General features: G+C 37.4%; 2 protein-coding genes across 2 annotated transcripts; one reads left to right on the top strand and one right to left on the bottom strand.

Annotated features, from left to right (window-relative positions):
• Nucleotides 1–52: 52 nt before the first annotated feature.
• LOC100184430 (SCO-spondin) lies at nt 53–5,545 on the bottom strand. The gene is made up of 13 exons (XM_002128688.4): nt 5,388–5,545; nt 4,874–5,023; nt 4,441–4,584; nt 4,018–4,186; nt 3,622–3,722; nt 3,221–3,332; nt 2,698–2,896; nt 2,285–2,462; nt 1,913–2,078; nt 1,527–1,665; nt 1,166–1,319; nt 605–730; nt 53–439 (listed from the first exon to the last, which is right to left on the bottom strand). Exons 1-13 carry the CDS (start codon nt 5,452–5,454, stop codon nt 318–320), a joined length of 1,827 nt encoding a protein of 608 aa, XP_002128724.1. The 5' UTR covers nt 5,455–5,545; the 3' UTR covers nt 53–317.
• LOC100176654 lies at nt 3,326–20,554 on the top strand. The gene is made up of 26 exons (XM_002123848.5): nt 3,326–3,746; nt 8,633–8,729; nt 8,978–9,247; nt 9,494–9,620; nt 9,822–9,958; nt 10,643–10,814; nt 11,167–11,332; nt 11,648–11,806; nt 12,298–12,436; nt 12,841–13,021; nt 13,529–13,703; nt 13,984–14,184; nt 14,629–14,790; nt 15,024–15,233; nt 15,575–15,682; nt 16,101–16,177; nt 16,435–16,600; nt 16,916–17,014; nt 17,194–17,315; nt 17,641–17,764; nt 18,249–18,404; nt 18,754–18,929; nt 19,313–19,502; nt 19,658–19,824; nt 20,067–20,147; nt 20,437–20,554. The coding sequence occupies exons 1-26, from the start codon at nt 3,702–3,704 to the stop codon at nt 20,477–20,479; spliced, it is 3,750 nt and encodes a 1,249-aa protein (XP_002123884.5). The 5' UTR covers nt 3,326–3,701; the 3' UTR covers nt 20,480–20,554.
• Nucleotides 20,555–25,239: the final 4,685 nt, after the last annotated feature.

Below are 25,239 nucleotides of genomic sequence, written 5' to 3'. Positions count from 1 at the left end.
ATAGACTTGTATAGAACTGATTAGGTAAAAATGACAGAATGCACGCAACATCTTTGGTAAGTCTTTGGTGTATTCAAATATTCAATCAATTAAACAAACAAGCAAAAGAAAAATGGCACAAATTCAATAAAAAAGTAGAAAAAGTGTTATTTTTCAAACACAATCAGGGTAAGCATAACTTTTTAGCTGATAAAATTTAGTTGCTCTTTCACTAGTGTAGGTTCAAAAGCATTTCTTTCTTTTAACTTCTCAGTTAAAAATTGGTTATGATTCACTGACACCGCATTTTGCAGGGTAGTCAATGTAAATTAGACTTTTTACAAATCTGCTGTTGCTAAGATGAAGTTAGCAATAACTTGTGCTGGATTATATACAGTTCCAAGATAATATATACAGGTTGCTGGTGGTGTAGTGCTTCTACATGCCCATTGCTTGCCAACTAGAATAAAAAATACTAGGTTAACGCATGTTGGAAAAGAAATTATTGCAGAAGTAAAATTAATCTACTCTCAGACTTTTTTTTTACAATTTTTCTCAAATTTTTACCAACATCTTTATTTAAATATGTCACTTAATTAAAAACACCAGGTTTTTTTTCACTTACATAGTACATTTGCATCAATGTTGGCCTGCGTCATCGAAGATAGCGAAAGATCTGCCGCAGTAACAGTCAATACTCTTGTTGCGCCAGCTATTGTGTTTATTGAAGCCACATTATTTTGGTACACCTCTGCAAAAAGGAAGAAAATATGTGCCTAAAACATAAGCTATGTAAAGTATTTATGAACCATATATATCTATGGTCAGACATCTGGCATAATTGTTGTTGGCACCCTGCCTCTAACCTAGAAGTTATGGATTCAAGGCTTACCTCTGCTACTTCTGTGCACGTATGTGTCCTTTGGCAAGACACTTAACAACAATTACTCCAACCCAGTGCTCACTAATAAGTTGTTAGAATTAACAGCATCAGACATAATCACTCACAAAGTTACATACGTGGTAACTTATAAGCGGGCACAATGTGTATAGAACAGAACACTTGACGTGTTTTAACTTATAACAACTGTCAATGCCGTGCCGAGGGTAAACAAGTTACCTTCATTTATATATACCATGCTGTCATTTAGTGCTGTTACCATTTAATGTTTAGTCCAAAACTTACGTAAAAGAGTTGAAGACAAGGTAGTAATATCGGGCAGAATCTCAACAATAACATCTGGGTTATTAGTGTTGCCAGTTTTGATGTATTCAATACCACAACCAAGGGTTGAGAAAAAATCTGGGAACCCACAGAGGTAAGAAATAGCTGCTTCAGCCTGGAATAGAAAATTATTTGAAATTCAGATTTAAAATTTTTTGTCAAGTTATTGTTGGTGATTTATTGATGGTACTGTAGGAGTCAACTAAATAAAATATTTTAATTGTGTATAAAAGTTTTAAGCAAGGTAATTGTTAGTGGCCCAAACAAATTGGACTTGATTTTGCAAGTGGATCACATGTGTAAAGAGAAAAAAGTTTTTAACCTGTAGCGGCACATATGTGTCACTCAGTGCTTTAATTTTGTGGTAGTTTGTAGAAGTAGCTGCTGCACAGCTTCCTGAGCGTGACAACACCCCAACGTTAGTTCGGCCAGCAACTACAGTCTTGTAGATGCTGAAAAACCTTTCAAAGAAATGAATTTGTAAGTAATGTGTATATAAGTACATTGAGATTATGTTTTAAAAACTGTTAGATTAAGATAATTTAAAAATTAATACAGTTTGGTTAGAATTTGAAAACAGCTATGAAGTATTTCAATTTGTAAATAGTGTGATTTAAATTGTTAAATAGATATATACAGTTTTTTAGATGGTGAAAAAACTATCTGTATTGGGTATATATTTTAAAACAAATTAAACAACCCACTTACGAAGTAAGAAAAGTTTTTTGTTGAACAAAGTTGGGGAAATTGGCTGTTGTTAGAAGTCCTCCTGCAGGTGTAAATGGCGCAACTTGTCCAAGTGATGCCTCTTTTGCTGAGCACGAGTCAAGTTGCTGTGAAGAGTCCACAATGAACATGATGTCTAAGTCTTTGTCTGTAAACAGTTATTTATTAATATTTAAGGTTTATGTTTAGACTGTTTTACTCAAGACATGTTGTGTGAAACAGAACCCCATGTTAAATCGACTGTCTATGCCCCGCCACACAAGAATAACTAAGTAACGTATATTTATTTATACTTTAGTAAACTTTGTGGTAAACAATAGTGTTCCAAACTCCCTTTTTCTAGGTTCTACTTACTGCAGCTCTGGGTGTTGCATGCTTGTCCAGCAATAGTAGTACATGATGATGGAATGGGTCCTGTAGGCGTCGTTGTGCAAGTTCGGGCACGGTTTTGGATCCCACCTCCACAGGTTACACTGCAAGATCCAGCCCATTGAGTATAAGCAGGACATAATTGGGCATTGCATGTTTCGCTCTAAAAAGGGTAAATTAGTAACTTTTTTGGAGTTATTTTTGTTTACAAATGTGCTTTACTTCCCTTTTTATTACACCGTGTTTCTCCAATAACAAAACTTAAAATATTCTATATGAGTGAAGTCTTTATCGAAGACCTGGGTTTTACGCCAAATCCTAAATATTTCATATAGTTTGTCTTCATCTATTTGTAACACACTGAAATAATTCAAACTCCAAGCAAGCATGGTTCATACCTCTGATGCAGCACCTGTTGTGCACGCTGTATTTGCTTGAGTGACACCAGCTTGGTTGACACATACACGAGATCTGGACCTTGTGCCCGATGTGCAAGTTGGCTCAGCACTTTGGCATGTAGACCACTGAGCCCACGCTCCCCATGATATTGTACAAGAACCTTGGCATGCTTGTGTATCAGTTTCACTTCCTTCACAGCTGTATTTAGAAAGGTAAGCTTAAAAATACTTTCTTTGATGAAAGGGTTGTATTTTTTATACTTTTTTATCATAAAGTTACGAGTTACCTATACATACTGCTATAACTAAATATAAAAAGACACCTATGTGAGTATAATATGTATGAATACACCATGTATGTCTGGTGACACCCATGTTATAGCTTGACAGTGAGCATGAGGTGTATAAATATAGAATAACCATGTATGTATTATATATAAAAGACAACAATGTTATAACTTGGCATTGATAATGGTTATGTGCTTTATCTACCACCCACACAGACATCATTCTTAGTTCTTACCCATTTTGTCCAACTTGTCCATCAATACAAGTCCTTGTTCTGGTTTGTGTTCCAGTTCCACAAGCTGAAGCAGTGCATGTAGTCCATTCACCCCAGTTATCCCACTTTGCAACTAATAACAAGTCATTTAAATTTTAATTCATGTGACAAACACAATACAGTATGTAATGGTTGAATCATTTAGTAAAATTTATGCAGCTTAGCTGTTAAGCGCAAGCTGTATATGTTAGATTTATTATATCTTAATCAGCTTTTGCACAAATTTCATTTGTATTTAAAACTCAAAATATTGAAATGTGAAAATTACACAGTTTTTTATGTTATTGCGATTTCTGTTGCATGTCAGCTTTTTTTTTAATTTTCTATTTCAGAAAAGTTTCTGCGTTTTATTTTGTGCTTACATGGAAACTTGATAAAGTTGTAAACGGAGGTAAAGCAAGCTTGTCCTGATGGTAGCCTCCTGCTTGGAATCCAACAACACATGAATCTGCTACACTGGTCTCTAAAAAAATTCACATCAGATTTAGTAAGTTATAATTAATAATTAACTGGCATAGTGCTTAAGAGCGCTTGCCTCTAGCCAACAGTTTACAGGTTCAAAGCTTGACGCTGCCACCATTGTGGCTGGTTGTCCTTGGGCAAGACAATAAATGGTAATTGCTTAATTATTAATTATCACTTGTCTCTGTTTTTCTCCAATATAAATTACAAATCTTAGCAACAAAACTTAAAAAAAATTAAAAAAAAATTTTTGGCAACACTGGGAACTTTTTACCGGGCAACACTGCGCTACCTACCTGTTCGTTTTCGATGTCCCGCATGGAATGACTGCAGTTGCGCATCCTCCAACCACCAACATTGCATTGCCGTGGTGTAAATATCCCTTTGGTGAGAACGGTGTGTTTTCGTTACCATTCGAAAACATGCTAAGTCTTAAACTGGTGTCGTAGGCAGGCACTGGTTGACCTGTAGATTTGAAATTTGTAAAAGTTTATTTAATTGGTTGTCTCTTCATTAAAAAAAAGGTTAATGTGTTTTTCTGTGTATTTGGTGCATAGACCCCTCATATTATAACTCAACAGTGAACATAAGATGTATGAACACGCCATGTGTGACTGTATATAAAAAGACACTCATGTTATACCTCGACAGTGAGCATGAGGTGTATGAACACACAATGCCGAACTTACATATATGTAACCAAAACAATAAGTACTTACCGCCAATAGGCCTGTAGCAGTGCGGTGCAGATCCGCCGTCATAACAGCACTGACCGTTTAAACATCTGTTTGGACCGAGATTTGCTGTTATACACACACTCCTTTCGGAGGCTGGAATAAGGCATTGTCGTGGTGGGCATTGGGCTGCAAAAAATGCATTTTAGGTTATTTTAAATATAATTTCCGTTTTGTATGTAATATATACAACTGCTGACAGTTGTATTAATTATGCCTGGGGTAAGATGGGACACCGTTTTATTCACTTTTTCCGTCTCATTTGGTAGTAGACAAAGAGTATTTAAATAACTATAAAACCGTACCCTCCCGACTGCAATACACCGTTGTTAATTGTTTACAACACGATCAAGATATTCGGATAAAATGTGCCGAAGGTGTCCCATCTTCCCCACCCTACTATATATGTGTAGCATACCTGTACGTCTATAGCATGTTGGTGTATTCATTTGCCCACTTTCGTGGTAACAGCATCCCATGCCTTCACATTGAGTTCGTCCCATATTTGGACTATATACGTTACATGGCGCTCTCTTGTAAGTAGGTACCCAACACTGACATTGGTCCGCTGAAATGACAAATATTTTAAACTGTAATTCAAAATATAACCACCCACGAAGTTACATACGTGGTGACTCCTAAAAGGGGGCACGAGGTGCGCGCGAAAAGGAACACCCGTGTTGTAACGACTATCGTGTCCCGCCACGCGAGGATGAATAAGTTATATTTATTGTTTTAATTTACCAAAGTGTATGAAACAGAATACCCGTGGGCCGTGTTATAACTAAACCACAAGGAGACTTATAATACGAACAACCTACATGAGACGATGTCTTATTAAAGCGACTACAAAGTCGCACTGATTGAATTCGGCCCATTACTACAGTATACATGTAACTGCCCCCGTTTAAACTTTAATTTAAATAATTTACCTGGTATATCTAGTTGAGCTGAAACAGTAGCTACAATAAGCAGTATAAGAACGCAAGTTTTGTCCATTCTTTTAAAATGTCGAAGTCGCAGCACAATGTCTCAATGCTTATACCTCGCTGTTGGTAATAAATGGTAAAGTTACATTAAATTTGCGCATCAAATCTCCATAAGGCTAAGAACCATAACGTTTTCCGTGATTCTCGCTTCGAAATATGAAACGTACTATATATAACTTCAAAGGCATGAAATTTAAAAACCGTAAAATCTCTTGAGAGTTTTTTGCTATTCGATGACTTAAATCGTATATAACGTTAGAGATACATAGAAAAGCGTTACAGGACACGCTGGGAAAATCTCTGTCTATTTTTATTGCGAGCTGCCGAACTATCCTAATAATAACTGTTGTTTTTCTGTTGATTCCCTTCTCTTCGTTCTTTAAATAACATGATCTTTGCTATCGTTTTCGAACAGTAAATAACAATTACATTATTACATTATATAGGTTATAAACGGCGCAAATAAAGGTATGCTTATGCCTGCAAAAAACTACTGTATAAATGTGGCGCCTAACTCGTATTTAAGAAAAATAAATTTGATTTATCTTGGAATAAAGTAACGTGGTTCAAATTAATTAAAATAGCGAAGAGAAGGGGAAGCGACAAAACAACGTCGACTAATACACTTCTTATAATGTCCGTCACAGCGAATTAAATATGCGCTAGCTTTTGTTTTTTTATCTTGCGACACATACACCTTTCATGCATGTAATATACTTTTTATACCGCTCGTCACAGCGAAATAAATACGCATGTCCATATATAGACCTGTAAAGATATTCTATTGTAACAACCTTTTAAACTTGCGACGTATACGCTATACACAGCGCATTATATTACACATGCGCCTTTCTCATGCCTGTAGTCTTATATACTTGTAGAGGTATTGTATTATTCTAACCTTTACTTTACTACATATTCACAATCCACATATCCCTCGTATTTATACGCAGCCTTGTACGGCCCGCGGGGCAGTACCGCAACACAGTCCAGAGCTCTGGCCATTTCTAAGAAAAAGGCCTCTGACCTCCATTCCCTATAGAGCCCATAAACGTCCATCTAGCCGCCGTATAATACGTGTTCGGTTTAGTTATTTGTCAAGTTTGTCTAGTCGGAGAAACCATAAAACAAATTTTGGGCAGTTAATCACAATTGTGTCCTAAATACCTCGTGTTCACTGTTTGGTAACTATAGGCGGACTATACCCCGAAAGCGAGCATGAGGTGTATGAATACACCATGTGTCTGGTGTATATAAAAACACCCATGTTATAACCTGACAGTGAGCATGAGCCTGACCTAAAGAATTATTGTTCACCATATTTTCAAGACTATTTGTTTCTTTATTGCTTAATTTATGCGGGCGTGTTTTTACCTTTTGTTTCATATCCGGTAATTTTTATGGTTTATTTAAATATAGTGCGTAGTATATAGTATTTATTGTTGTTTAAAAACACCCTACACATTTGTTTTTGTTTTCTTGTGGTAAATTACCCACGGTTTTACCTTTATCAGCTGCTGTATATTGTTTATTTTTTATCGGTGCACTGTTTGGCTTTTATCACCGCTATGCTGTACTGCCGATATTTCTGCCATTTTGATTACGAAGAACAAATTCCTAAAATACGGAATTTCTCTGTTAAATAGAGTCTTACTTTAAAATGCCGCCATAAAGCAACATTACGGGCGATTAAATTTTACGGCGTGTACAAAATGCCTATATGTTGATTTTACGCGGCTGTGCAATAAACGGTGTAATCTGCTCAATTAGAGGAAACACCTGTGTTGGATTCGAAGCTTAATGCGGTAACCTTTAGCTGCGTTTTCGAAATCACTTACGTTATTTATTGACTTAAAAGTTATAAAAATTACGTACGTGGTAACTTGTAAGCGGGCACGAGGTGTATGAAACAGAACACCCGTGTTATATCGAGTGTGATTGCCTCGCCACGCGAGGATAAAATAAGTCACATTTATTAATTCAATGTCAGTGTAAGTTGTATGAAAACCATATGGCAGGGTTTCGTAACATCGAAACTTGTCTTTCTAATACAGTTGTCTGTTTGTGTATAATGAACCATGTACCGAATAGACAGCATAGCCAATGCAAATACACGACTATTTACAATACAGTATAAGCATTGGAAACCGTCTCAACAAACCAACCGAATACTCTAACATGGTAATCCCTTATGACCATGACTCTTAGATGCCTTACTGCTTTACAAGTATACGTGTATTACCTCACAATGCTCTATGTCGCTCAACAGTCGGTGATTAGAAGGGTCTGCCGCAGGACACGTATTCAGCAATTGCTGCTACCGCACAAACTAGTTTAAACAAGTTTATTCTCGTATCGTGACGTAGAAAAGGGAAACCGGACGCTGTTAAAAACACTTCAAAGAATGCGTAATAGCATTTTCTCACGTTCGGAACGTTACGCATCTTGTAAAATGCGTCACAATCCGAGAAAATCAATCAATTTGTAAACAATTAGATTAACAATGTCGTAGAGCGTTGTGTTCTATTGTTCGTCGCGATTTTGTGTATTGTTATAACATCCAATTACCGCTACAACTCTATTTTGTCGCTAACATGTTTACGTTTTTAAACCCGTAACCGTATGTATTAAAATATGCGACAAACAGTGTACCGGTTCGTGAAATAAAACTTAAACACTATACCGCGTTGAATTACTTCTATTAAAAAGACCTGGAACAGAATCGAATCTAGAATAGAATCTGTTCTATGTGGGTGACGTCCTGCAGTGTGATACGCCATATGGGCCCTAAAATTTAGGCCAAAGGCGCCCTATTGGCCAAGCAATTGGTCATACAGCGTATATTACGAAATGTTTTAACAAAATGTCCATTGCAAGCGAAATTACCTGGTGTATAAGATACACCTGTTCATAACCATGTTATTCCCACGCTATAGATCGTACGATCATACCATCACGCCACCTTTTGCAGATATAAATTGTAATTGCCAAGCTGTTATTGAACGATTCAGTTTTAGGTTTCATATCGTTTCATGTAATGACTGCGTGGACTTGTATTTCGTTCTAATTATATGCTCAGTAATGCATTTTTTATATTCAAGTTATACGGAATGATTTTAAAATGTTTATCCTTTTATTTTTTTTCATTGCTTTACAGTCGTTTATTATTTAGTTTATCTTTTTTTCAGTGTTGTTTCGTGTGCAAAATGAACGAAGCAATAGTATTGCGTATTATCGCATTCTTATGCGTGTTCGCTTATACTGTGTACGCTGCAGGATCAGTAGGTAAGTATGTATAGCACTGTGGGGTAAAATGGGACACCTTTAGCTTATAAAATTCAAATATCCTGATTGTGTTTTAAACAATTTGCAACAACAGTTTTGTAGTTCTTTAAATGTTCTATGCTTACTACCAAATGGGACAATAAAATCGAAAGATAAAGTGTCCCACCCTCCTTCACCGTAACTGACTGTTTAATTTCTCGATTTGTGTTTGTTTGGTTAAGCCGTGCACGTAAACTGGTTATTTCCAGAACAAACTGGTTCATTCTCGATTGGTGAATCGGCCACTCCGACTGTTAACCTACGTGTGCCATTCAAAACGTTCCCGTCTGCGTTCGAAGTAACACCCAGTGTGTACTCATGGGTTAGGAACAGTATAAAGGGCAGCGGTGAGTTTCGAACCCAGGTGACGTCGGTTGATCCTACCGGGTTTGACGTCACAGTGAGCCGGTATGATCTGCCTACAGCCGGTTGGGATTGGTCGCCCAGTTTGGAATGGGATGCTCAAGTTCAGAACGAAGGTATTTGCTGTTTGAATGTATTGATCTGAACATACGTTGCTTTTCCTTGGTGGACGGGGCAGCGGTAGTCGTTATAACACGGTTATTCTGTTCCATATACCTCGTGCCCTCTGCAACGTATGAATTTTTCCTTTATTTTGATGTTTAATGTCTTATTGTCTTACCCAATGACACATACATATTTTTCCCAAACTAATAACATAAGGTGTAAAAAATCACCAAATCAACCATATCATTATGTGATAGCGGTCAGTATGACGTTGGCTCCATCGGAAACAAGCACCATGACGACCCACGTAACCTTCACCATCCCATATGCTACCGTACCTGAGCTAAACGCTTGGGTAAGAGGCAACCCCGACTATCCAGATACGTAAGTACATACATGGTCACTTATGTATATTATATATTTAGTGTTACACAAAGTTATCATATTGATATGTGGTTATTAGTTAGTGGGCACGACGTGTATGAAACAGAACATCTGTGTTATAACGACTGTCTTGTCCCCCCGCCATGCAAGAGTAAATTAGTTACATTCATTAAATTACTTGTCCAATCTTTTATTATCCAGATTTTCGACGCAAGTCAAGAACCTTGACACCACTGGTTATGACGTAACGATCCGACGTACTGACGCCCCAACCACTGGGTGGGGCCAAAGTCCCGTGTTGTATTGGAGCGCGGAAGAAATTACGGAGCCAATGACAGGTGTTTATGACATAATGATGTTAAATTATTTATCCTCGCGTGGCAGTGAACGACAATTGTTATAAAATAAGTAAACATGGGTGTTCTGTTTTACATACATGAATTAATGAATAAATGTAACTTACATTATTCTCGCATGGCCGGTCAACGATAGTTGTTGACACGGACGTTCTGTTTCATACACTTCGTACCCGCTTACGAGTTATACCACATATTTAACTTTGTGGGTGAATATGTTTTGGGACGCGCCGCTACAGCTATTGTTGTGGCCGAATGGTGGGTTATGTTACGTCACAAAAAAGCTGTTGTTTCCCACGGTTTAATTAGCTGCCATATTTGTATTCATAACCACTAACGGTATTTAAATTTTCATTATTTTGTTCTGTATGAGTGATGTCCTACGGCGAGACACGCCGTGGAACCTGGGATTTTTTTTACATGCTTTGTGATGTAAAATGTGTCGCTTGACGTCGAAAAAACACGTTTTGTATCTTTGAACTAGCTCATTAAATCGTATTATACTTATGTACTTATCTTGTTTGTATTGAAACTGATCGTTCACGTAAAGATTTAGCCCTGTTCCCAGAAACATTGTTTTAATAAAACGACATTCAAATTTAATTAGGACGTTAATTTTTGTGACGTCATAAAAATATTTCCACATACGACACGTTTTATTTACAGAATCTGTTTCGACCATGGGCAACTACAACGCAGCTAATACGTACAGTATTGGCAGTCCTTTATGGGTGTATACCCCTGCTCTCACAGACGACAATGCTGGCAACTATGACGTAATAGGAAGGGAGATTTACATGTCAACGGTTCGACAGATGCTAGTCGAAAACAGTCAAGGGTAAAGTATTAATTGGATGTTACGTTACGGGTTCGAGGCTCGACGTTGTTACCACTGTGGGCTGTGTGTTCTTGTGCAAGACACTGGCAATTTAGACAAAAATCACCCACAAAGTAACATACATGGTAACTCGTAAGCTAACACGAGGTGTATTAACACCCGTGTGGCCGTGTGATAGCAGTAAGTTACATTTATTTATTCAACCCATAAAGACCACTTGGTTGGAGCAATTGCCGTTAGTGTCTTGCCCAATGACACATACAATGATACGCAGCGTCGAGCCACGAATCCGTTACCACTGGGGTAAAGACTGATGCGCTTTAACTTAATGTATTGTTTAAATGTTCTACAGCGCGTTCCCAGTGACGCAATCTACGTCAACAAAGTCCACCATGACGTTAACAGTGCGTGGTGACACAGTATACGTCGATCAAACCCTCATTAACTTCCAAGGTCTTAAATCACTTACAATCAAAGCAAGGAACATTATCTCAAACGAAGGCACTTTACATTTGCAGGTAAGGTTAACGTTAGCGGTATACGCGCGTGTGGTGTGAATTTCGTCGTATTTAAGAAGTTTTGGCGTATTTTAAATTATTTTGCCTCAAGCTGTGTTAACGATCGCTCGCCCAACGTTATTTGACGTCATTAATAATGACGTCGCATTTTTATTGACGTTACACGACGTAATTTAAAACCTTTCCATTCTGAAAACGTCTTCAATATCACGCCAAGTCGTTGACGCGCGTGTAACGTCATGACGTCGCAGTTTATGACGTCATTACTCGTGACGTCATAACATATTCATGACGTCATCCCTTCCCAACCCACAGGCACCGGATGTTTGCGAAACCACAGATGGCAGCCAGTGTTATTACCTCACTAAAGCGGATGAGATGAAGGATGGGGTGAATGGTAAAAGTGGGGTTAATTCACCAACTGTGGATATATATGTGCATAATATCATCGGGAATGTTAATGTAATAACACAGGTGAGGTGCTGTGTGTATATTGGGTAATACTGTTGTATTTATTAGTGTCTGGTGTATAAGAAGACACTCATGTTTTAACTAGGCAGTGAGCATGAGATGTATGAATACACCATGTGTGTCTGGTGTAAAGAAGACACCCATGTTATAACTCGACAGTGAGCATGAGGTGTATGAATACACCATGTGTGTCTGGTGTATAGGAAGACACCCGTGTTATAACTTGACAGCGAGCATGAGGTGTATGAATACACCATGTATGTCTGGTGTATAAGAAGACACCCATGTTATAACTTGACAGTGAGCATGAGGTGTATGAATACACCATGTATGTCTGGTGTATAAGAAGACACCCATGTTATAACTCTACAGTGAGCATGTAGTGTATGATACACTGTATGTGTCTGTTGTGTAAAAAGACACCGATGTTATAACTAGACAATTACCATCAATATATAAACATATATACAACCATTACATTTCAACACATATAGGCATCGAATGGTAACGTAGCACAGTCTGGTGGTGACGGATACCAGGGCACAGATAATACATGGGAGACAGCTGGACTAGGAAACTCTGAAACTTGTGGACAGGCGTGTGGTGATTTGTTTGGGGAGAAGAACTATGTGGGTATGTTGATGGGGTTTAACATGTCTTCAAGCGTATTTGTGTCAAAGTGAGCATATGTGTTTAGACAGGTCACTTAACGCTAAAAATATCTCGTTGTATGGCAGGCGGACTGTCGGTTCTTTAAGACCATAAAAACAAATATTTCTGGAAAGATCTCGTTCATACCACTAATACTGTTTTATATATCCACTATGTTAGTATGTTGTTGCTGTTACATAACATAGAATAATTTTACTTATCTTTCGAAAACAAAAGCAAACATGTTATTTAAAGGGAATCAACAGCAAAACAACGCTTGTTAATTCACGCTTTGGATAAAAAGTGTGGAAAAGTGTGTCAACTTGAAAGTGTGACTGTTTCACCATATTCAACTTTAAATTAGTTGTTAACCCTTTTCTTACCAGGTTACCCAGGTCCTAATGGAGGTAATGGGGGAGACGCAGCAAAAGCAGGGATTCCCGGGGCTGGGGGTAACGCTGGGGCTGTTACTGTTTACACTGAGAGTTTATCTGGATATATATATATGAAGCAGATGCCTGGAACTGGGGGTTTCCCTGCTGAACATGGGTTAGGGGGCCGTGGAGGGTGAGTGGAGTTGACCCATAGGCGTAAGGTTAGGGGTGAATAAGGTTTTCATTGTTAATATGAATAAGGTTTCCATTAAGTTGAATAAGGTTTTCATTGTTGGAACATGGTTAATATTATGTTTATTATCCCAGTTTTAGTTCTAAAACAACTTTAACTGGGCCGTTCGCCGTCTATACAAACAAGAATAAACAAGAAGTATATATTATTCAACACATTAACAAAAAGTATTCACCCACTTACATATGTTGTATAACTTGTAAGCGGGCACGAGGTGCATAAAATGTGTTATAACATCTGTCGTTGCCCCACCGCATGTGAATAAACAAGTTTAAATTCATTCATTCATTCTTAACATTTATACATTAAGCGGGCACAGGGTGTATGAAAAATACCTGTGTTTTAACAACTGTCGTTGCCATTCATTTCCTTCATACTTAACATTTATACAACACCCCACCGCACAAGGATGAGCAAGTTACATCCATTCATTCATTAACTTTCCAGTTATGGAGGCACTGGAGGCTGTGGTCGTGTATGCCACGCATGGTTGATGTGTATTCTAATTATATGCTGGCCTGAATGTAACAGTGATCCAGATTGTGGGTCAGATAGAGGACCCAATGGTATCAGTGGACAACCAGGGCTTGATGGGTTCCAAGAATACCCAGTTCCTGTGCCGGTAAGCAATTTAATTTGTTTGTTTGTTTTTTTCAATAGGTATTATTACACCACGGCTATTTTTGTTAATTTTACGTCTGTATTGAAAGTGATGAAATTTTTAAGGACATTTTTTTAGTTTTATATTTTGATAATAGTTGTATCATAACTTTTTTGTTTTCTACCGCTAAAGATGTTAAGGTGTATTAACACCTTGAATGCAGTGGCATTGAGCAAGTAAAAATTGCAATAAATTCATTTCAAAACTAAACAAATATATTTCATTATCAATTTATTTCCAGGGTGCAGTAGGTAACATCAACAAGGCAGATCTTCGTCAAAAAGCTTCCGTGAAAAGTTACTTTGAATCTGATCTTGAGCTCTTGGATGTGATCCGGAGACACGGAGAGTCTCTCTTCCAGAGGAACGACAACCAAGGAGCGAGCGATGTATTCAACTTCCTCTTATCTGTAACATCAGATACATCTGCTATGCACCAAGAGGTAATTGCATAATGTAGATAAATAGTGAATGGATTTTATAATGCATACGTGAGCATGGTCGCTGCTGTAACTTTTATAATAGAGATGACAGTTTCTATTCACTAGGGGATATATGGATTGGATTGCAATTCATTTATCTTGTGTGGCAGGAAAACGTCAGTCATTATACCACAGGTGTTCTGTTTCATACACCTCGTGCCTGCATACAAGTTATCACTTTTTTAATGTATGACTTACAGTTTGGACAACCCATGACTGACCACTGGGTTCAAGCTTTAAGCAATTGTCGTTATTAAGTGTCTTTTTTAGAAGTACACACACCAACAATCATCAAGGTAGCATCAAGCCTTGAAACCAACCCCTCTTGGTTAGAATCATCCACTCTAACCACAACAAAATGTGTAACAATTACACTAAATACCTTTACATTGTTTTCGTGTTTAGGTTTCACTTAAGATGGATATGATTAACGAAGGATTTGATTATTACGGGCACACACAATCTTATGCACCAGATCTTGACTGGTCTTATCTATTCACACGTACTGAATCTATGATTGCAACAGGCAAAGCATTTGAAGATGCTTACAACAGTGTAATGGATGAGGTAATATAACTGCTGTTTTACAACTTTAAAGATATAAACCGCCCTCATACAATAAAAAAGACTTTGACCAACAAGCCAACATCATAGGCCCAGGTGCGCCTCCCTGAAGACATCACCCTCATAAAATAAAATATGCTACTTATATAATAAAAAAGTGCTTTTTGGACCAATAAGCCTACATTATAGAACTCAAATACACCCCTCCTCCCATCTAACCCTATACTTATACTCAGGTACAAGATGTAGTTGTCGTAGCCAACACCATCCAATCCACAGCTTCTGCTGCTATATCACTCGAAGATAGAGAGCTTGCCAACAGCGAGGTTGAATTAGAAAGTGCGAAAAATCTTTACGTGAAATCTCTGCGCCAACTAGAGCGTGGAATGAAGAGTGAAGTGTTGCAGATCAATATACTCGTGCCGCTTGCTATCGTACAAGACCAGGTAAAGATTCATAATTTACTTTTGTTTTATTGGGTTTAGATAGTATTAAAATGTCACAAAAATTGTTACCACCAGGTTACATATGTGGTAACTCGAAAGCGGGCACGAGGTTTATAACAATTGTCAGTGCCCTGCCACGCGAATATAAATAAGTTACGTTCATCTTAAATAAGTTTCTATTAAATACTATGATAAATAAATCGTGCTGTTTTTATATAAAGTATTGATTTACATATAATGATATATTGATATTATAATTCTTTGAATTTTCTTTGTTCACTACCTATTGGGACCAGAAAATAGAATAAAAAGTTGTCCTATTTTTCCCCACCCTACTATAGGTCCAAGAACTTATATCTGGAATACCAACTCTTATTGGAGGCATAGCTGGGTTTGTAGAAGGACTTATTCACCTCAATCCAACTGATGCTTTCAACTCGGCTACTCAGGTCAGTAAGGTTATTTTATGGGTCCCATGAGTTGTAGTATGGGTCTCATTACGACACGCCATGGGACCTGAGATTTATGCTATATTTTTGCCCTCAACCTGACACCTAGAGTGCTGGAACGCATTTAATGACCATTAGCTTTGGGCAATGTCTGTTAATTGTTTCGTTCAAAGCCACATATAATTTGGTAGCTTTTGGTTATAATTCCAGCTCCTAACTACTGTGCAGATCTGCGCTTAGCCACTTACATATACAGAGCCAAAGATTTAAATTGTAAAATACATAAATGCACCCTAAAGGCCTACTATTAAAAAACAGATAAAACAGATCTTTTACAGTTTAATCTAGGAGTCCCTTATTTTTTCATTCTGTATTATATAATGAGTCCATATTAAGATCAATATGTCTGGTATTGTAGGTACTTGATGTGTTATTTGGACGACCAGATTGTGATGCGCCAACCATTAAAGAGGCTGCAGTTACTTTACAAGAAAGGTAATTAATTAAAACATCAATGGATTTTTCTAACAATAATTTTCTAACCGTCATTTGTTTGGCAGTTTTAAATATCTTTTTGTATAAAGTTTATTTACACCCAGTCACCCACACAGCTACATACTTGGTAATTAGTATGCGAAAATGAAGTGTAAGAAATAGACAACCGTGTTATAACAACTGTTGTTGCCCTACCAACGTCATTCATTCATCTATAAATAATCCCCTATTAAGCCGCAATATTTTTCATCATAAAGACTTGATTTTGGATACGATTACAAGAAAATTGATCCAGAAGACTTAGATTTTACAACTATGGATGCATCAGCTGTGCCTGTTATTATGTTGAGTGACTTGGCTAAGAATAAGGAACTTCTCACTAAAGAACTTGAGTGTCTGTATGATAACCCTGACAGTCAAATTGTAAGTGTCTTGTTTTGTGGTATTCCTTATGCTTAATATCAAGTTATAACATAGGTGTCTCCTTATACAACAGACAAGCATGGTCTATCCATACACCCTTATGCTTATTGTCTATTCGTAAGTAGGTAATTGACTACAATGGCAAAATGGCAACCTCTGGTCTAAAATATCTCCTGTCCTTCCTTGTCATAGCATCTTACCTATATAAAATATAGCGCCAGTTATTCATCATACTACTGCTCATACACCTCATGCTCACTGTCAACTTAACTTATATTTGCGCCTTATTCTTACTGTCATCATACAATACACCAGGTACAAGACTTGGACAGAGTAGTAGATGATTTCTATAGAGACGCAGCTTTAAGAATCTCTCTTATTGACCGTATTATGAACATAGATGTCCAGTTAAAGGTAAAATGAACACTCAATTATCAACACAGTTTTTTATGTTTTCAATTCTGTTATTTCTTGTTTTATTCAGTTCTACAGAAAAATTGTTCATTTTAACCTTTTTGAAATTCTTTTATTACAAATAAAAAGCTAAATGTACTAATATTTTTTTCGTATTGTTTTAGAACCTTTTTTTGCAGGAAATTGGTTACAACCGTGCTTTGCTTGCTGAAGCACAAACAACTGTTGATACAGCTGCCAACTCTGCCGAAGGAAGTGTGGCGATGGAAGTTAAACGATCATTCAGTGACCTTATGTTTAGGTTGGTGGCTCTTATGCTCACTGTCGAGTTATAGCTTGGGTGTATTCTTGTATATACCATGCACACATGTTGTATTCATACACCTTATGCTCACTGTTGAGTTATAACATAGGTGTCTTGTACATAACATAAAACAATACAGTATATCTAACTTACCAATCTACCCTCATAAACCAGAACATTTTTTGACATCTTTAATCATAAAAAAATGATTCTTAATTTTACCGACTTTGTTTTGCTGCTAATTCACTTCTACTCTTTGTTATCTGATCTTTGTAACTTATTCTAAGACAAAGTGATAAATCATTTTTTGTTTTACCAACAGTTTGTACCAAGAAGAGGAAAACACAATAATGAGATCTTTATATGAATTATCAAAGGCTTACCAGTTCTCATGTTTATGGGACTTTGACGCTTTGGATAAATACACCAACTACTTCAGTGATGAGGTATAAACAAAACACAATTTTCTTTTAATATGACAATATAGATTATAGCTATGCCATTTTTTTGTACTTTTCCCGCCAAACAATTTTTTGCCAGCCGATGTTTCCTATTCAGGTGTTTATCAGGGTAAAATGATACCCAACAAAAGCAAAAATGCTGATTTTCAGCAACAAATTTGTAGGGTGGGCTAAAATTCAAGCATAAGTATGCCTGGTAGCAACAGTGTAAAATATATATAGTAGGGTGACATATAAAATATATATAGTAGGGTGGGGGAAGACGGAATACCTTTAGCACATAATATCCAATTATTTTGATCGTAGTTTAAGCATTCAACAACGGTCTATGGAAGTCGTAAGAATACGGTTTTATAATATCTTGAATGTTCTTTGTTTATTACTACCAAATGGGACGAGAAAATAGAATGAAAGTATGTCCCACCTTCCCCCACCCTACTATATATATTTTATATGTCTCTACCATCAGGTCATGACATCTAACTTGGGGCAACTAGAAGGAATATTCGAGTTACAATTATTACAACAAGACCTTGAAGATCAACGAGCAGTCTTCCTTAACTTGATTGCATCGTCAGCAGGACCATCTTCCCATACATTCAATGCTTACTGGGAATACGATCAGGTTATATGTTATGAAAAATATTAATTACCCACAAAGTTACATTTGCCGTAACTCATAGGCTGGTATGAGGTGTATGAAAAAGAACACCGGTGTTGTAACGACTGTCGTTTTCCCGCCACACGAGCATAAAAATTCATATAGCTGGTTGTGGCATAAGTTAACCCAACCCCACCCAAGTGACCACTGGGTTGGAGCAATTACGAGTAAGTGTCTTACCCAAGGACACATACACCCAAAATAGTAGCAGCACCAATTCTCGAGCCCATAAATCTGGGCTAAAGACATACGTGCTAACCCTCCAGCTAAAAATACACAACATAATGTGAAACTAACGCAAACATACCCCCAGGCCACCTACCCTGATATAATTGACCAACTACACACTGAGGGTCAATTCACTTTCAAAATCGACGTAGACCCCAATGACGTCACTACCACTGGATGTCAAGATTGTTACAATGGTCGTTTGGTGTCGATGTATATCGAGCTCGATGGCGCCACCCAGCCAAGCACTGTACCCACCACGTGAGTGCACTAAATATCTAATTTAGAAATTTGAAGAGAGAAAACGCAAAATAAAATCCTTCTTAAAAATATTAGTTTGTTGGTATCTCGAGATACTTTTACAACGTCAAAAAATATTCACCTACAAAGTTACATACGTGGAAACTCGTAGGCGAGCACGAGGTGTATGAAAAGGGCCACCCGTGTTATAACAGCTGTGGTTGCCGTGCAATGTAACGATAACCAAGTTACATTTAATCATACTCACAAAGTTACATAAATGCACAAGGTGTACCAAGCACAAGGTGTATGAAACAAATCGCCCATGTTCTAACGACTGTCATTGTCCCGCCACGCAAAAAAGTTACATTTAATAATTCAACTCTCATGTAATTTCCACGCAGGGTTTACATTAAGGTCGCCCACATGGGTGATTCTTACTTCCTGGTCCCCGAAGCTGGGGGTGTTGTAGCCACCACACTACTTGAACAAACCCCTGAAAATGTTGACGGCGGTCACGTGATGTCATACGACCAATCAAATCCCGTCACGTCAACGCAGGACCCGACATTGGACGCTAAGTTCTTGAAAGCCGTAAAACTTTGTTTCATTTTTAATATATTTGTAGTAAAATTTCGTTTTGTTAATTTCTTTTATAAAAACAGTTTCTTTTTCTAATTTTTTCCCTTGAAAGGGGGGGTTTTTGGTTAGTTTCCATAAAAAATGACAATTATTGTTATGTAACATAGGAATACAAATTCTGCGAGAATTCAAACGAGTTCTTCGGTGTGAAGCCATGCAAGAGTCCATATGCCACGTATGTTGTAACAGTCCCAAGGAACGACGAACTGGTTTGTAGTTTAGATCCAAACGATGCTGTTTCAGGAACCAACTGCAGGGACCTGGACTTTACCAAGTAAAATAATCCTTTTTCTTATGTATTTTAGTTAAACTGGGTGAATGTATGTAGTTTATTACCCACAAAGCTACATACGTGCTAACACGTAAGCCGACACGAGGTGAATGAAGCAGAACACCCATGTTATAAAGAATGTCTTTGCCCTTCATGCGAGAATAAATAAGTTACATCCATTCATTGAACTTTATATTTTAAATTAAACCGTATTTCCTCAAAATCGACATTTTCTATACGTTTAGATTCACAACGGTTCGTGTATACGCCAAGGTAAAAGCATGGAGTGATTATCCAGTTCAACCAGATCCTGTTACCATGCAAACGTAAGTATTTTTATTCTATCAATAAAATGATCTTAACATAAGCATGGCATAGTGGATTCGGAGAAGATGGGACACCCCTTCATTCTCCTTTATCGGTCAATTTGGTAGTCAACAAAGAGCATTCATAGGAATATAAAACCGTATCCTCATGACAGTTACTTACGTGGTACCTCGTAAGCGAGCTCGAGGTGTATGAAACAGAACAACCATGTTACAATGACAAATTAGTACATTTATTCACGATTTGGGCAAGTTACTCGAAAATCTGATGATTCTTTTTATTTTTCAGGTACGTAAAAGCGGTTCGTGCTAACCGTGCTCGGCAAGAATAAGTTTGGGTAATTCGAAGCTGGATGTTAATAAACGAATTTAACAGTTAAAAGTTATTACAAACTAAATGCATACACTAACTTAACTACAGTACTACTAGCAACTGCGTAACGCGGTAATAGAACAAAGTGGGAGACGTAGGAACTTAAATTATATTAACGCAGCGCGCGACGAGTAAATTAAACTTACAGGCGCAGGAATTTACTACAAAATCAGCTTTAAAACGAGGGAACAGTTAGTTTATAACAGTAAGGCTATAGCTATACAGTTGTCGATTTACCGGCTATTTCGTATGCCAGAAGGTAAACAGGTAAGGTTTGGTATTTTGTTTACATTGCGTTAAAAAGGCTGTTCACCCTATGTACACGGTCATCGTTCATATAAGATCTAATTTTAAACTAGTTCATCAGTATGTACATTACTGTAGCCAGGTTTTTCATTATGAAACAAATAAGGAGTTTTAATTTAGTCTGTAATGGTTATAAAGTTTAAGTCACAAAACAGTATATAGACAGTGCTAAGAAGCTGTGAAGTGCAGCTTAATTTTGATGGACAAATATAACCACTTGATTTTCTTGGCCGAACTTTTAACAGTTACGAGTAGTCTATACATACGCCTTGCCAAGTAAAACATGCCTAGCCCATGTTTCTTCCAGCCATTATGCTAACAGCACGGTTTAACGTCATGTTTGTGGGTAAGAAGACTCCTAAGTATAATCTGATACTACAAACGCCTTGCTAGCTGGCAGCCAAGTTCAAAAGTTTAAAATTTTGCCGCCCACCCACTAAGTCCCTTTGCAAGCCGACGTTTTGTTGCCCATAATCCCGGGAGGCATCACGCTTTAGACTTTAACCGTATTTGCGGTCGCAGGAGATTACTTAAAACATGGTTTCTGTTGCACTTTGATACAATGTTCCCCTTTGTTAAAGCGCTTTTGAGATACCGCAGTTTTGTTGCCTGACATACAAGGTTACTACAAAGGTTGCCTAATGTACGAATTCTATGCTTATAATCGTATACTATTTCTCAAATTGCGTAAGTCATAGTTTGCTGACAAACAGTTTTCAAAGAACCTAATAATTTACTTCCACAAATACGTGTTTGACAAAATACCCCTGTTTGGAGATTACGCAATGGCCAAGGGCAAAGAAAGCCAAATTTTCCAGTCTGACATTTTTAGGTTAACACTTATGTGCCTTTTCGTATTACATGTACTCCAATGCTGTGTATTATTAGTACAGCTAGATTAGGCGTGTTTATAGATTCTCAAACGAAGAGAGAAAATTACAGCTAAAAGTCACGCAGTCTCGAAGAGTCGTTTAAAAATCGCTCGAATTTTTCCTGCACTTTTATATGAAGTGTGGCGCCTTATAGCTCGCCACTTCAGTTTAATAACATCGTATTATCTTGGCGAGGTAGTTGTAGCAGCATGAAGTAACGTAGCCTCTGTGATCTGTCGTCGCTTTGAGTTAAAGACAAGGCGGAGCTCTTTACAAGTGCAAAGTGGACAGTTTGTGTAAGAAAACGGGTCACTTTGGACTGCTATACATTTTCGTAGAATCAAGTCAGAAATTTAGTTCTGTTAAAAAATCATATTTTATCTGAAAATAGAACACGTGTGGTTAAATATATTTTTTGTAGGTAAGAGATATGACATGCTTTGGCTGGTATTGCTTGTAAGTTACGTAGGCCTATACCTGAGTGGTGTATGGCCCCGTGCAAACACACACACGCACACTTTTGTACGGTATAGTAAAATAAGGCGGGGGTTAACTCATGTTTTAGATATGCCAATCCCATTAACTTTCAAAGTGAGTTTTCTTTAAAAAATTCTGTACATATTTTCATTCGCGTGTCAGAAACTTGGACCAAAAACCACGAAACAATATTCTGTTTGTCCATATACGTTATCGCCCTCGCATCTATTACTTAAGCCAGTTCGAAACGCTGCAGAATTTTGTACTCCTGTCGCAGCCAAAAACAACAGTTTTGAGATCATGCTCTTTTCCTTCTGACAAGAGCCAGAGAAACAGAGTAATGAAAACCTTCGAAGTAAACACTCATTTAAAATTTGAGCGAGCGCTTTGGACAAAAAACTTCGCGAAACATCAAACTCTATAAAGCCCTTGACATTAGCTTTTAACTTGATGTATAAGACCAAGACCCTTCATCTAAATCTCTTTGAAGTGTCCACGTCGTAATTGAAGTTTGTTGCATTAAAACACCGATGTCAACTCTACACAAAGGTCCTGTCGGTTTTAACTTTTACCCTAAAAAATTAGACCTAAGAAAACAATAGAAAACTTAGGCCAGTGTACACACACCCATATTAAGCGAGGAAACTGGCTTCAGATTCCGTTTTACGTCGTTTGTCAAACGAATTAAAGTAACTGCTTTTGACATTGACAAAATACCGAATAAATGAAACACCTACAATAGCGTTACTGTTTCATCAATATTCATATAGCGTTGCCGTTATTTTGGTAAACTAACGCAATTACTTGTCAATTAAACGCAATGGTGCAGCAGAACGTTTATTTAATCGAATTTGAATATTTTAAGAATTCTCATTCTGACCGAGACGTGTAACACAACACCAAACAACAACAATATTTGTTTATGAAAAGCAAATCAAAACAGCCAGTGTTTCCGTGACAATTAATCAACAGAGTTACCTAAACAGGAAAAGGAGTCTGTCTTGCATGATAAGATATCAGTTTCATGACAAGTAACGCCTTCAGTTATGAGGAGCGACACTTAACCGTAAGAGGCATATAATGAAAGGCTTGTGTAGGCCGCTATTTCCAGGCAGTTGTACTTAACGCACAGACGAAAGTACAGACATTTAGGCATACCACTTCCACTTACAAGTAGCTAGTATAGTCAGAATTACAATGATAAAATGGAAATGAGACCAAATCGGAAGTTCTTTTCTCAAACGAGTAATTAAAGGCGTTTATTTGATGATTCAGAATCTCAATACCAGCATATTGCGTCATATGAGTGACGTCACGAATATAATCGTTTAGATATATATAGATAATTAAAATAGAGAAGTTTAAGCTATAGTGTTGAGGCAAGACGGTAAGACAAAAATAGAAATGCACAACATGTAGATGATTAGGGTAAGATGGTCCGAGTTTTCATTATTATTTCTCGTCCAACTTGATGGTAAGCAAAGAATGTTTACAGAATTATACAACCGTATTCTCACAATTCTAAAGGGGCGTTGTTAATGTTAATTTACGATTAGGAAATATTAGATATTCTATGCTAACGGTATTCATCTTACCCCACATTATTATACAGTAAGGTGGGGGAAGATGGGACACCTTTTAACTGTATTTTCTCGTCCCATTATCAGTAAACAAAGAACATTCAAATAATTATAAAACTCCCCACGACTCCCATACACTGTTGTTAATTGTTTAAAACACGATCAGTATACTTGGATATTATGTGCTAAAGGTGTCCCATCTTCTCCCACCCCACTATACTCAACTTAAAGGGTGACTTTTATTGATTAATGCATAAATGACTATTTACAATAGTGTTAGATCAAAGGCAATCATTGGGCGTTGTACTTTATCATAAAGTTTAAGTGTGTGACCGAATTCACCGGAGTACAGCGAACTGAAATTGTGGGCATGACGAAACACTTACGTGGATTTTGTCACGTTAGCTTGTGTTGAAATAGGTATAAAATAAAGTGCTAGTAATGATTCGGTTATTCAACGTAATGACGATATACGATGTGCGCTAGTGTGCGTATATGCGGTAGCTTAGGTCAGGAGAGGCAAATTTATATACGAGTATGATTTTAAAATTGATATTCCGGTAAAATATAAAGAGAATTTTTTTGTAGTGACGCTTCGTCTACCATACTGCAAATCTTTATCAGTGTTACTCTGTTATAGTAGGGTGAGGTAAGACGAGACTCCTTTAGCGCAAAATATCCAAATATCCTGATTGAGTTTTAAACAATTAACAACAGTATGTGGGAGTTGTGAGGATATAGTTTTATAATCAATCGGATATTCTTTGTTTACTACTAAGTTGGAGAAGAAAATGGAATAAAAGATGTCCCATCTTCCCCCATCCTGCTATATGTCTGGTAGAAAGAGCAACAGAACATGCGAGTTATGTCTTGAACTTGTTTTCGAAACGACTTTTCGTCGAACAGGATTCAGTAAGAGTAACATTGTCAAACAAATACTGACAAATACACTTTCTAGGATTTAGATAACGGTTCTAAAATATCCGAGCCTTGCGCTTATATAAACTGTAGTTTCGACTTACAGTCAACTATGGCAGTTATGTGGTTCAAATTCCCGGCTACGGTTTCAACAAATCCAATAATTGTAGATCGTTGCAGTTTCTGTATAGGCCTGCTCTCAGGACGAGTTGACTTTTGAGTTATGCATTTTTAAGTCGCTCCGTCCAGCGAGCAATTAGGGGAAGATTAAAAGCTTATAGTATGTTTGCTGCCAAGTCGAAACGGCGGACCTTATTCTCTCGGTATGCGGCGTCGGCGGGTTCTCTTTTTTTGTTTGGAAAAAGAAAAAAGCTTTCCAGGTACAGATTAGCCTTGTCGTGTGTACGCAGCACTGTATTTCGGCAGAGCGCGGTGCAAGGTGTAAGAAATTTTCGTGCGCAAAACCACACCAAAGTTGAATTGTATTGACTAACTTGACTTCTAGTTAAAACGGTTACGAATCGTAATATGAACTGTGCATACCACTTGACCTAAAAGTAATGTCA

The sequence above is a fragment of the Ciona intestinalis genome, chromosome 6 (assembly GCF_000224145.3).
Source record: "Ciona intestinalis chromosome 6, KH, whole genome shotgun sequence".
Lineage (NCBI taxonomy): Eukaryota > Metazoa > Chordata > Ascidiacea > Phlebobranchia > Cionidae > Ciona > Ciona intestinalis.
This window is presented reverse-complemented; position numbering and strand designations above follow the sequence as displayed.